The following is a 14,368-nucleotide window of genomic DNA, read 5'->3' on the forward strand; positions in this document are numbered from 1 at the left end:
GACAAAATGTCCTCAAACATCCGCAGAATAGCGGGCGAGAGAAAAAAAAATCCCCTTTTTATGTTTGTCGATTTATTCCTGTCTGATTATCATGTAGTTACTATAGACGAAGGGAATTAATTTTATATTGTATTCACTTTTCAAACTGATTCTTGTTCAACCGCAGTTGAACAGGAATTAAAAAAAATATAACCGTCTAATCGCAATTAGGTGAAACTGTTCAAAAAGTGAAGGGATCAAAAATTAATATGATTAATCAAAAATATCAATCATGAAATAAGACATCCTTCTGCCTGGAAAGTCATTGGAAAGTTCTACCTTTTCTTTACTTGGTAGAAGATGTGTAGATAAGTTGAATGGGAAAGGTCATAAATTCATAAAAAGTCATACCTCTATGTGTGTGGGTGTGAAATGACACAATTGTCACACAGCCACAAATATAACTGAGTAGTTGATATCTAAATGATATATATATAGCATGTAAGGTCCAGATATGTAGCAAGGGTGTGCTCTATTTGGTTTAGATTTACACAATAACACAATTCAGACATGCCTGCAGACACTGATTCCACAACATTTTAGGATCTAAATGTAAGCCCTATTTGGGTAATGCTGACTTAGCTCATTAGTCAGCACTTAAACACGTCATGTCCAGTTTTAACACTTAACGCAAAGGCTCCCCTTTGCCCCAGGATGTGTAATTGCATGCAGATGATGATTTCTTACCAGAGGTATTTTAAATTGACAAATGCAGTTATCATAACTTATGGGAATATTAGAGATTACAAACAAGATGTAGTTCCAGTTTATATTAGAAAAAAAAGCCTTTACTCCAGTCAGTAACCCACACCGGCTCAGTCTCAAGGAAAATTATTTATTACTGTCAAGAAACATAGTATTTTACTTGGGGCAAGGTGTTTTTCTAAAGTAATTAGATACTGGATGGGTACCTTTTTTAGGAAAAGTACCAATGTTGAAGTATCACAACCTCCATTTTGACACTGTTGATTATCAGCAAGATAAAACTAAGTAACTTTTTTTGCCGTTTAAACATTTCTCAGTAGATTTATTCATGGCATTTTCCAGTGATTTTGTAGTAACTATTCGATCTCTATTCATATAATACCCTGACTATTGAATACAGAGAAAGTAATGCATCATTGCATCATTGAAGGCGCAACACTTATCCAGTGATTACATTTGAAGTAGAGTCATGATTGATTTACCAAAACTATGAATTGACCTTGGTTGAAAATAAGTGCCTAGGTTCTATGAAAAATGACGAGTTTGATTCCAATTCACAGACTCCTTATATTAGCAATTTGTGATCTATTTTCATCATCAAGGTTTAAACATCCCACAACGATGGAGTTCCTGTTAATTCCCATAACTTCATTGTATGGCTCATTAACTTTATCCCTCGCAATTTTGCGCATCCTCCTTCTTCTTGAAAATGGGCACCTTCTTCTTCATTCTCCAGGCATCTTCTCACTCTCTAAGATCCTGTTGCTCCTCTTCAATGCATTCCTCACTTCACTTTTACTCATCTCTGCTACTTTGTGGTCTATAATAGTCAACTCTTCTAGCCTCCTCTCTCTTTCATTTTCCTCATTCATCAGCTCTTCAAAGTACTCTGTCCATCTTCTCATCACTCTTCAAGAATCTGTCAATACATTTCCCTCTTTATCCTTAATCATCCGAACCTGCTGTAGATCCTTTCCAGCTTTATTGCTCCGTTTTTCCAACCTGCATAAATCATTCTCTCCCTCGTCACTGTCAAACTGAGCATACAAGTTATCGCACGCCCTTTGATTGTCTTTGCTAGCTCTTATGCCTCTGCAACCTCTGGTTGGATTTCTGTTAATACTGCCACCAGTTATCTTTGACAATTTCACATCACAAAGTTATCTTTGTCTTGCTTGTCCTCAGTAGCTTTATGTTTGAAACCAGAATTCTATACCAGGAGCACAGTTTAGGTTTACTCTAAATCCTGATTGTTGGTTTTGGTCGCGTTTAGGGGAATAACTAAACTGTAGTTTCTCAGTATATGAATCATGATTTTTTACTCTCTCCAATGTGGGGTTGTATTACACTTGCTTCCTGTTTCGAGCACTGCCTCTCTAACGACACAGAGGACCTGCCACCTCTGACTCACAAACACACATTCTAAGATAAAGGCTTACTTCATGACGCCTCCCATCATTTAAAGGAAATGTAGATTGCTGATGGTTGGAATGCCCTGACATCTACTATTGCTGACCTTCTCACTTTGTTTTCAGACATCAGAAACCCACTTCGAGCCTGATTTGGTATTTTGATTATTTCAAGGTTCATTGCAACATGAACTTGGTAAGTACTGCTATCAATAGGTAGCATTTGCAACTCTCTTCCCTTGATGCAATAGTTTATTATATAACTTGTTTAATAATAGAGGAACAGTTTAGTTCTACTTTATTATTTCAAGGTGCCAGAACAAGTCACTGTTAAGGTTGTTGTAGAATAGTGAGGGTGAGAGGCGATTCGAAGTGTGTTTGAATGTGTGAAGTGGTCTTCAACTCTTATAATCTTTAGGAGTTTTTATTGTCTCGTCATTGCTCAGGGAGCAAAGATAGCAGATATATCAGTGACAATGGATAGTTTTCAGTCGACGCATACTCTGGGTTTGACGGGATGGCATCCTGGTTTTGGGCAGACTTTCTGGACGTGACTTTAGTTAACTATAGGGTACTGATATGTTGAACAGAGGGGGTGACTGGGATGACCAGGAGCTCTGTCTTAGATATGTTAAGGTGTTTCTTTTCTTCCACGCAGAGATATCAGCAATGGATTAGGAGATCCGTGCCAAGACTGTGAGGTCATCTGGCAGGAATTGTAGGTAGAGCTTGTTACAGTCAACACAAGAGTCATATAGAAACGCTCATATATTCTGGATAATGTTTTTTAGTCCTTGGAGTCTTGATTGTGGGTACCATTGAACCGAGAGCAAAGCAGTACAACGTAAAGCCCTGAATTTTAGTTCTGCCTTTGGCTAAAGCAGGGATTCTTCTTTGTTGTTTTTGGAAGAAATGTAACACAACAATTGATCTTAACCTCTGGATTGTCTTTTTCAGATATTTTGGGCATTATTGAACATTAAGATTATCCCAAACAAAAGTGTCTCTGGGGTCTTTTTGCTCTGCATCCATACATGTTTGCTAATTAAATTACAGACCAAAAGGCGAATTTTTAGAATTTGGTAGACTTTTAATAGAGATAATTATTCAATATTCTTGACATTACATATTGAACCTGCCTTTAGGATGCAATCGATTTTTTCTTTATTTTACTGAAGATTAATGATGATAAGGAAATATATGGGTTGCATTTTAGAAATGTGATGTACACCACAGATGTTCTGATAAGCAGAAATATACACAGGAAAGGGAAGAAAAAAAGTCTTCATAATTTTTTTCTTTCATCTTTCTTGATAACCCTAATTTTACACCACAAATAATCAAAGCCTGTGTGTTGTTCCAGGTTTTCTTGCTGATACTCATATTAGTTACCATCAGAGAGAGCTACACAGAGCAAACTAGTGATGTCTGTTATGAAATATGCCCGCCTGGTAAGTAACAGAAAAGAAGTTGGAGAATGACCCCGTGCTAATCTATATATTATACTATTATGGTATTTTGGTATTAAGAGTTTCCCATTATTTCTCAGGATATCATAAAGATGGCAACTGTGATGACCCACTTAAAAAGCACAAATGTAAAAAATGTGAAAAAGGAACCTACTTATCGGAACAAAATTCCATGGAAAGGTGCCTTAAATGCGGTTCGTGTACACGTAAGTATTTTAATTGAAATGGTGGTCACCGGATTGAGTGATGCACATGTATACCCCCAGTTAAGGTTCTTACACATTGAAGTTAAATAAACAAAAAGATTGAAGACAATTTTGAAATATGTTAGGTGGTTTGATACAGTTTATGCTGACTTAAGTCTTGTGATTTGTGGTTGGACAGCAGTTCTCCCTTGAAGCAATGACAATTTCAGAAACTAGTGAGAATGGTGCCACAGGAAGTTTGGTTTATTGCAGAACAAACATTCTATGATCAAGAAGTGGAAACATCTTCTCAGTGTTGAAGTTTGAGCTGACCATGTGTAAGTGAATATCATTAGGAACATTCACAGATGAGTCAAGTATCCCAATCAGGTTATCAGAAAAGCATTTAGGCTCACAATAAATTTTTGTAGGTTTTTTTTCTCTTTCGAATGTGAAATGACGGGATGACGAATAGAAAAAAACAATGAAATGTTTTGGAACAGAAACCTGAGAGAAGACGGTAAGTTAAGATATCCGATGCAATGCTAAGGTAAAATAATTGGTGAATCTCTACAATCTCATATAATATGATGTGCTCAACACTGAATTCATTTTTTTCTTCAGACCATGAAAAGGAAATAAAGGCTTGCTCTCACATGAGTGAACTGGTCTGTGTTTGCAATGTGGGATTCTACAGAGATCACCAAAAACCTGGTCATCCCTGCACGCCATGCATCTGTAATATTCCATTTCATTAAGTATTTTAAATTTAAGAACCAATCAGGTTTTTAGATTCAGCAGTATCATAGTTACCTTTGTGAAAAAATATATTTTTATCTGTTCTTTTAGTGAACAACGAAGATCCTGTGAAGAAGTACGAGTTTTGCAGAAGGTAAGAGATTTTACAGCATTAAGAAATAAATCATAGATATACTTAGATTAATTGATGACAGAGTGAAGAGCATCCAGAAAGCTTCTATATATACTGTGTCAAGTACTGAAACAGAAGGTAAATATTTTAAAACACTGTATGCTGCCATACTATTGTGTTATGATTGTTCAATTTACTTTCTTGATTGTAACCAAAACGTGTCAGGAATGATAATCACTGATAAGATTTTACAAGGATTAAGCATCACCTGGATTACTGACAACAATAATCATCTTTATGATATACATGAGGATTTGACATGATCATATCTGATTACCAAAACCAGCCTTCAGAGCAAGCACGTAGATTAGTCTGGTCTTTGTTTGCTTTTTAGAGTACCATTCTGATAATTCTTGCTATTGTTTGTCAGTCCTCCATCATACCATATTTTGTAGTTTTTTTATAATCTTGTAGACATAACCAAATGGCACAGAAAATGTATCCTGCCTTGTGAAGGCAATACGGTTGTCTTGTAATTTTCTTAACTCAGTTCATGGATGTCGAATGATGTTATATGCTTGTATATATCATTCATGATGTTTTATTTCTAAGCACATGTACTAGTGCTGCTAAGAACTTTCAGTCTTCATGGTAACTGTTTTGTGCAACAGTGCTGGTCAAAGAATAATGAGAAAAATTTAGAGCTTATTAACACCTTAACATGACTTGAGATTGCAAATACATTTGTATCATGTTCTGCCGGACCCTTATGAACAAGGTTAGTAATGTTATATGTCACCAATAGACATGTAATATCTTGCTAAATAATGCACTGCATTTGAAAACAGTTTTAATTCACTGAAGACTCCAAAAGCTACAATGATGTATAAAAAAGGGGGTTGCGGTTCAGTAACGGTCCTAATTGGTAGCTGTAAAGGTTCTCCATCATCCAGGCCATGGTCAGTGTCCATCCCTCTCCCTCATTGTATATACCAAAAACCCCTCATCATCATATAGAACTTGAGTCCAGTTGCAGTGACACGATTATACAACAAGTCTATTGGTCTCAGTTTGTTTTTCATTTATCATCGTTAACATTTTTATCGTTTTAGGGCTGATTGTCAGAATTATACACAATGCAAAATGAACACACCAAGTCCACTAACAACTGCATCTCAACCAGTTACCAAATTTAAAGGTACATGTTTTAATTCCTGTTCAGTCTTACTCTTCTTCTTGTCCTGTGCAAAAAGACCGGGGCCTGCTCAGATTTCAGTGTTTTTTTTCATTTAATGTCGCACCTCTTTTTCTCATGTTCTTGTCAACACTGATTTCCACTTATCGGAATTGTTGAGTGATACCTGTGTTTCTTTGCATTCACAGCAGAGAGCCCTTTTTCATGGAGGTTGTTCGTTGTGTTTGTGGTGATAGTTGTTTTGCTCTTATGGATTCTACTACTGTTCACCTGCTTCATCAGACATCGGGCCAGGTTTTCGTGCTTTAGCATGAACAAAAACCTGGAGATACCGGCTGAGGACACAGAATTCAACGGTAATTTGTGATGAGACATTAACCATCTACGCCTACATTTTTTGGCGTTCTCACAGCAAACTCATACTATGAATCCTTCCCCTCTACTTATATGCTACAATGAAACACTTATGTGATGCTTTTTCCCACAATATTTATTTGCGTTGTGGTTTGAGTTTTATTAAAACACTGGTATTTTATTTAATCAGAATCAGCTTTAATGGCTATACTAATAAGCTAAAAACTAGAAAGCAAATATATTTATATATACAAAAAACAAGGGTGACTAGTGCACGATAGTGCAGTGATTTAGACTCTAAGGTCATTTAATAAGAAATAAAATGTCATACCCTGTAAGGATAATGTCATGTGAGGAATGTGTTAATTCTACAACTTCAGCTATAAGCTGATATGGGGAACAAATTTTTTTGTTTGCATTCCATATTGACTGCTTACCAGCAATATCAGTATTGATGGATATAGGCAGATTAAAACAGGCCCAGATTTCTATCAACCTTGCTGATATTCTTCTGCATGGATGAAAGAATGCCACCTTCATCTCTACAGCTCTGAGGCGCATCTGGTTTGACCAAACTAAAACAGCACGTCTCTACCCATACCTTTCCACGGGCTCAGAGTAGCAGAAACCAAAGTCAAAGCCTTTATACTCACAAGAAAACATCCTACATCCTACATCCCAACATATGTAATGTCCTATACTAAGTCCTATATTAAGTCCTATATTAGGTCTTAAGACTTAAGTCCTTCCGTCTACTGTCAAGTTTAAAGGGGCTGGGCTCGCAATTCTTAACTCTGCAGGTTGTAGTTTTATTTGATGAGTATCAAAATTAAAAAGCAGTGGTACAAAGGTCCGAACACGAGATACCGGGTGAAAAACAGACACGGTCTGTTCTAACAAGTGTAAACATTGTTATAAATATGAACATTGAGACCTGCTTGGTGGGCAACTCACAAAGTGCAGGTGCAAAGATGAGTACAGTTTAAATGGCAGTAGTTACATGTGCCATTTAAACTGTACTGTACTGTAGTGTAAACTGTACTGTACTAAGAGTGATGAGAAGATGAAAAGAGTACTTTGAGGAGCCAATGAATAAGGAAAAAGAAAGAGAGGCAAGGGTAGAAGAAGGGAATATTGTACACCACAAAGTAAGAGAGATTAGCAAAATTGAAGTGAGGAAGGCATTGAAGAGGATGAAGAGTGGAAAGGCAGTTGGTTCTGATGATAAAAAAAGGATGGAATGAATTTATGTATGTATATGGTTCTGAGATGGCTATTTGGTTGAGTGGTCACTTCTGACATACTTTAGATCTCCGGTGACTGAATTGCACTTCTTGTAAGTCGCTTTGGATAAAAGTGTCTGCCAAATGCCTGTAATGTAAATCTAATGATTTACCTGTGGAGGTGTGGAAGCGTCTAGGAGAGGCAGGAGTAGAGTTTCTGACTAGATTATTCAGGATCTTAGAAATCCTGAAGAATGGAGACAAAGTGTGATGGTGCCAACAGAGGGAGCTGTATTGTGTTTTTGTAGACCTAGAAAAGGCATATGACAGGGTGCCAAGAGAGGAGCTTTGATATTGTATGAGGAAGTCTGGAGTGGCAGAGAAGTATGTAAGACTGGTGCAGGACATGTATGCTAGCTGTAAGACAGTGGTACGGTGTGCTGTAGGGGTAACAGAGAAGTTCAAGGTGGAGGTGGGACTCCATCAGGGATCAGCTCTGAGCCCCTTCTTGTTCGCAATGGTGATGGATAGGCTGACAGATGAGGTTAGACAGGAATCCCCATGGACCATGATGTTTGCGGATGACATTGTGATCTGTATTGAGAGCAGACAACAGGTAGAGGAAAATCTAGAGAGGTGGAGGTATGCTCTGGAAAGGAGAGGAATGAAAGTTAGTTGCAGCAAGACAGAATATATGTGTGTGGATGAGAGGAACTCGGGTGGAACAGTGAGGCTACAGGGAGTGAAGATCAAGAAGCTGGAGGATTTCAGGTACTTAGGGTCAACAGTCCAGAGCAACGGAGAGTGTGGAAAAGAGGTGAAGAGACGGGTCCAAGCAGGTTGGAATGGGTGGTGAAAAGTGTCAGGGGTACTGTGTGATAGAAGACTTTCAGCCAGAATAAAAGGAAAGGTGTACAAGACAGTGGTGAGACCAGCGATGATGTATGGACTAGAAACTGTTACAATGACCAAAAGACAGCTGGCAGAACTAGAGGTTGCAGAGATGAAGATGTTGAGGTTCTCTTTGGGAGTGACCAGGATGGATAGGATCACGAATGAGTCTATCAGAGGGACGGCCCATGTTAGATGTTTTGGAGAGAAGGTCAGAGAAGCCAGACTGAGATGGTTCGGTCATGTGCAGAGGAGGGATAGTGAATATATTGGTAGACGGATGCTGGAGTTGGAGCTGCCAGGCAAGAGGTCTCGAGGAAGACCAAAGAGAAGATTTATGGACGTAGGGAGAGAGGATATGAAGGTAGTTGGTGTGAGAGAGGAAGATACAGAGAATAGGGTTAGATGGAGAAAGTTGACTCACTGTGGCGACCCCTGACGGGAAAAGCCGAAAGAAGAAGAAGAAGAAGAAGGGCGACAAAATGCAGTTTAGCATTTGTTCATTTGTTCATTTGTTCATTAAATGTGGTAAACAGTAGGTGAGAACTGTGGACATAATTTACAAGACAAAATGTACAGATGATAACTTAAGCTGCACAGAAAATACATTTGAAATGTGTGTGAAATATTACATGAATTAATAAATATAGACAGTAGCTACATAGGGTTACTAAACTAGTGTGGTTTTGTCAAGCAGCGTGTGTGAATGAATAAAACAAAACTAAACAAAACATTGATTGAGCACTTGAATTATAGACTCAGTATTGAAAAACAGTATTTTTTAATTGTACTTGCAATCGCACATACATATGTAGATGATCTGTCAATCTAAATAGACTCAGCCTTTTATATCCCCAAGGGGAAATTCTTTATTAGGATAAGACGTGGTCTGAAAGGCAGCCCACACCACAAAAATCTACAGATTTACAATAGAAGCATTGTGGAGTGAAAATGGAGGGAAAAAGTACAATGTGCAGTCAATAGGCTGCATCTTATATCTTCATATGCCCTATGGATAAAAGGTCTGAGCATACCTTAGCTAACCCTTGATTTTCTGCTGAATATCAGGAGTCACTATTTGTTGCCTTTGGTCTTAGGGACACAGATCATACACTTTCCACCTCAAGAAGTAAAAAGCTTCCTCAAGGGTGTTCAGGTGAGGTGTCTAGAGGGAAAGGAAGTGTGAAAAGGGGGAAAGTATTTTTGCCCACCCATGAATTCACCCTTCTCTCCTCCTGCTTTTCCATATCCCTTGAAATGACAACCCTTAGACACATATTGAAAACAATCAGCCTTTGTCTTTGCTGTAGATAGTTTTAGAAAATGTGACTTAAAATCTTACTTCTGAGTCCACACTATTGCTAAAAATGTATTTTCAATCAAAAATTAGCTGAATTTATTTTCGATGGATTTTAGTAGAATGTTCAGAAGAACTGAAATCGAATGTAATATCTGTTTGCTTCTTAACAGAACCATACGGTCACCAAGGCATTCAAACCACAATGGTATGTGCATAACTTACCACAGTACACTCTGTTGCTACTAAGACATAGAAGGTCTATTAAAAATATGTATAAATACATATTGATAAAAACTAGAATTTCTCAATACATTATTACCATCATTTGGGTTGGGGCAAAAGGGGTTTGTTACATTTATGATGTTTTTGCAGCAACCCAAGCTTAGCTCTTATAACAGTTTCTATTCAGTTATCTATTAAGCTTTTTTGCTTATTTCCATCTAATCAGTACAACGTTTTACTGACCTAATTCTGTCCACAGTCAACTCAGCTTGAAATCAGTGAATGAAATAGCCTGCTAGACACATTTCATCCATGGAACTTGCACCTCAATTGGTCACCACCCTCAAAACACCTCTGTTTCATTGTTTTACTTACGTCTCTAGTCTTTGTAAAATGTTAGCCTCAACAAAGATTCATTAAGGTTGTACTCTTTATTTCTCTTGTAAGACATGTAACAGGACTGAGAAAACATGCATTACGTCTTCCAGCCAGTGCCTATTCACGTCACGACATTTATCACAAGATGTCAAACACAAAGGTAAGATATAACATTGAATGGTTACAGCCCATTTTTGGTCTGTCGATTCAAAGAGTGTTCTTTATAAGTGTGAAGAACATCGACGGAAAAAAAACATGATAACATCTTGATTTACCCAACATGCTACCATGTAGGAGGCAGCTCTCAGAATTATTTTTCAGTTGAAATCAAGCAGTTTTATCTTTCAGCAGTGCTTTTGGGAGTGTATTGTAAAATCGGAAACCTATGTGTACTAGCAAGTTTGTACGGATATGAAGGACATAAATATTTAACTTGATATCAAGTTCAGTTATATGCATTTCCTTTATATACCCTGTCCTGAAAAAGTACTACTGATATATACATGTTTTGATATTGCTATATTTATTTCCAGCAAATGAGGGTATAGTTGCCTGTGTCAGACAATGTCTGAAAATATCAATGTCTGAAAATATCCAGATAAATCCATAAGTCAGAGCAGGGCTCATCAAGCCTTTTGATAGAAAAGAAATGAAGGAAAGAAAAAAGGAAAGGAAGGAAGAAATGAAGGAATGAATGAATGTCAGAGATCAGATATGCAAGAAGCTTAAAATCACCCCTAAGTTCTGTGTTGAAAACATCAAAAGTCATTTCTACTCGCTGTTGAAATACTGTTCCATAGGCTTTGAGTGCTTACACTTTGTGAAAACTGTTCATGCATAGGACATGATGAATAAAAAAAGACATTAGTTGAGATGAGCTACTGAGACATCCATTATTCATGACTAAAAATTTCTGATGGCCAAAACCGTGTCCCCATCGTATGCTGGTGTGTTGCATAGAGTAGGACTCGTATCCATGACAGTCACCAAATAGACTTAAATGTGAGAAAAGTTTTGAAATGTCACGGTGATACTGTCCAAAATCTGATTTCATTCATGGAATTCTATTTTTGCCTAAACTGGATGGCCTTTTATTACAGATATGATACGAACTATGCACTTCTTCAGCATTCTGTCACTGATCTGTTATCTGTTTCAATGTTGAACATGAAAAAAACAGGGTGGCTACACTTTTGAAACCAGTCAGCAATTTGAAATGACAGGAGATGGCAACTCAGATTAGTTTATCGTGTGTGAGCTGCCTCACAAAACACAATATTATAGGGTTTTAAAGCTATTTCATGTATGTTTTACTCTATAACAGTTGAAATAGATATTCTTTGACTGTGTAACCTCTCTAAACCAATTTGAGTCTAATTGAAAATAGCCCTTCACCATAATTTTTAAGGATATACAAGCACCTACTTTCATTGGCAATGTTATATTATAGTTCTTGTATTTCACAAGCTCACTGTTTACCAGAGTTTGACTTATACAACAGTTATGCCCCTGATAATCCCCGTTACTCTGAAACCAGGATTGGTGTTAAGTAACCTAAACAAGAATGAAACTTGCTGACTTTGTCCAATCACAGTGTTGATCATATTTTGCACGATTACAGTTACGCTACCCGCAGTCTGTTAACCAAGGTCCTGCCCTTTACCGCTATCAATTATTGAAAATTCCAAGAATTAAAATACTACTTGTTTATCCAAAACAGATTCCCAAAACTTGCACACTGCAGTCTATAGACTCTCAAGACAATAACTGTCCTTAACACCATCGATAAAGTGAAAAATTCAAAACATATACAGAAAGGAGAATAATGCTAATGTAGAGATGAAAGAGGTGAATTGCATTGACACATTAACATAAACATACCTGAGCGCTAAGTAGCTTCTGATCTGTTTCTGTGTCAGATTTGGTCACACATTACATATCAGTGATAAACAGATAATCAAGAAAAGTATAAAGTATTTTAACACCCAGTGTTCTCTGATTGTGTGTTGTGTTTTTCCTCTCCGCTGTCACTTAAGGGGAGCACCAAGGTCAATGGCCGGCCATCCTCCTCCACACGATTATTAAGGAAGTTCCCTTGCGCAGGTGGAAGGAGTTCCTACGGCTGCTTTCAGTGGAAGACCGGCAGCTGGAGAGGGTGGAGTTAGAGGCAGGTTTCGGCCAGAGTTCTTGGGAGATGCAATATCAGATGCTGAGGCTGTGGAGCCAGCGCTCCTCTGCCAGCTTGAGCGATGTCTTCTTCGCTTTGCACCATATGGATTTATCCGGCTGTGCTCAGCTACTACAGGAAAGCCTGGAGAAGCTGCCATGCACAATTCCACCATCTACTGAGTTTACACAGACAGCAAGTGCAATGCAATGCGCCTGACTGTCTTCTTTGACACAGGAATACCACACAATGGAAATAATTTTTTCCATTGTTGTAGGTTGTCCAATAAAACCTACTCATATCTAAAAGAGTATCAAGCTGATGTATGACTCCAGAAATGAGTGTCACACATCATATTCATCTTCGAATGACATAAGACATAAGAATGTATATAAATCTTCATATAGATGCATATGAATTTAGATACCGAAGAATATAGTTATAATCAAGTCCCAGAACAGAACATGACCCAAATGTGACTGGAGCAGGACCAGAATGTGGCCAGTCCACTAAGTGTCCATTTAAACTCTCTCTTTCTCTACATATCCAGTATATATATATTTACATTTATGTTTTCCATCTTGAATTGATGTGACAAATGGAGTTAAAAAAGTAGGGATGGCATTATAACAATTGTGAAACTCTTGAAAGAAAGCTAGAGAAATACTACTAAACCCAATTGTGCTGTGAAATCACTGTTCAGTGCACATCTAACATCAAGCTTGAAAATTAGCCTCCTTTTTGAGTTCAAAAAGTACATTTATGGTCATACATGTCTTATACCTCACCAAATAGCTGCTTTGCTTGAGTTTTTCCATCATACTGAAATAATTTAAACTGTATTAATATATACTGTTCATCCATGTGGACTGTACAATATATATGTACAGTGTACATCCAAGATGTGTGGTCAACTCATCAACTTATCACCGCTGACATTTTCGTCATGCTTTTTGACATGAAACTGTGGTATAAGAGCTCAGCCACTGATTCTTGACAAACAACCTCACAAAGACTGAAACCTCCGCAAACTTATGTTTTCTGTTTCCATCCTAGAAATTGCGTCAAGACCTCATAGGTTAAGTTTGTTTTCCTACCCTACTCATTCAATGAAAACTGGTGGTTTCCTCTTGTGGTCTATGTAAATTGCTGTAAAAGGTTGTCTGTGCACAAACCGAATGACCAAAAAGACAACTTTTTTCAAATTAATGTTTAATACACAGCTAGTTCTGCCTATTCTAGATGTATGATATGTATGTGAAATGCTCTTTATGTTCTAAAGTTGTACATGATGAATGGTATTTTATTATTTAACAGCTCAGTGAGTGAATTATCACAGGTATCTGACAGGGTCTGGACAATATATCCGTGGATCTCACTCATTGCAGAATATATTGCGAATATATTGTGAGTAGGGGCAGTGGGACATGAACGTGTTTGCTCTCAGCAAGACCAATCAAAGAAACTGAACTTAATAAAATACAACTTAAAGTTTTTTTTTGTTTTTGGCATGGATCACATCCGCCTCGTAAACTGCAAATTCTTGATAAATACAAGGGACTCTTCTGTTTTGTTCATTTGCTTGAGAAAAATAAATAGATGAATAAATAAAGGGGATCATGCACAGAGATGTTTACATGTTACATGTTTACATTAGCTTGAAAACATCCAAAATTCTGAGAGTGGGTGGATAAAAAAGTTTATTGGAAAACATATTCCAATGTAGGTAATAATGCATTTTTTTAACTTAATAATTTCAACTATCTCTTGATGTTGACATTTAATAGGATTAGATAAAAAAAAATCTGGTACATTTGCCGATGTCTCTAATTTGTGTTGATGATTTATATGTGATATAATCAAGAATTTTGAACAACGTGTCCTCACACCACAATTAGTAAGTCTGAAAATGAAAAGTATCATTTGACTAATTTCTTCTTCATTTCGCGGGATAATTGAA

General features: G+C 37.3%; 1 protein-coding gene across 2 annotated transcripts in view; it reads left to right on the forward strand.

Annotated features, from left to right (window-relative positions):
• LOC147214170 (tumor necrosis factor receptor superfamily member 1A) overlaps positions 1–14,019 on the forward strand; it is a 14,231-nt gene extending 212 nt beyond the window's left edge. Inside the window, exons 1-11 of one of the 2 annotated variants that reach the window (XM_086141287.1) lie at positions 2,185–2,349; positions 2,812–2,871; positions 3,517–3,604; positions 3,703–3,828; positions 4,432–4,545; positions 4,657–4,699; positions 5,791–5,876; positions 6,062–6,229; positions 9,812–9,846; positions 10,311–10,401; positions 12,278–14,019. In XM_086141287.1, coding sequence (XP_085997413.1) covers positions 3,795–3,828; positions 4,432–4,545; positions 4,657–4,699; positions 5,791–5,876; positions 6,062–6,229; positions 9,812–9,846; positions 10,311–10,401; positions 12,278–12,627 — 921 coding nt within the window. In that variant the 5' untranslated portion in view covers positions 2,185–2,349; positions 2,812–2,871; positions 3,517–3,604; positions 3,703–3,794 and the 3' untranslated portion in view covers positions 12,628–14,019. Of the gene's footprint in view, positions 1–2,184; positions 2,350–2,811; positions 2,872–3,516; positions 3,605–3,702; positions 3,829–4,431; positions 4,546–4,656; positions 4,700–5,790; positions 5,877–6,061; positions 6,230–9,811; positions 9,847–10,310; positions 10,402–12,277 lie in introns of those variants that run through there. The other variant, XM_086141286.1, reaches the window with a different exon arrangement.
• Positions 14,020–14,368: the final 349 nt, after the last annotated feature.

This window comes from Fistularia commersonii, chromosome 34 (assembly GCF_037954325.1).
Source record: "Fistularia commersonii isolate RoL2024-O1a breed Wild chromosome 34, RoL_Fcom_v1.0, whole genome shotgun sequence".
NCBI lineage: Eukaryota > Metazoa > Chordata > Actinopteri > Syngnathiformes > Fistulariidae > Fistularia > Fistularia commersonii.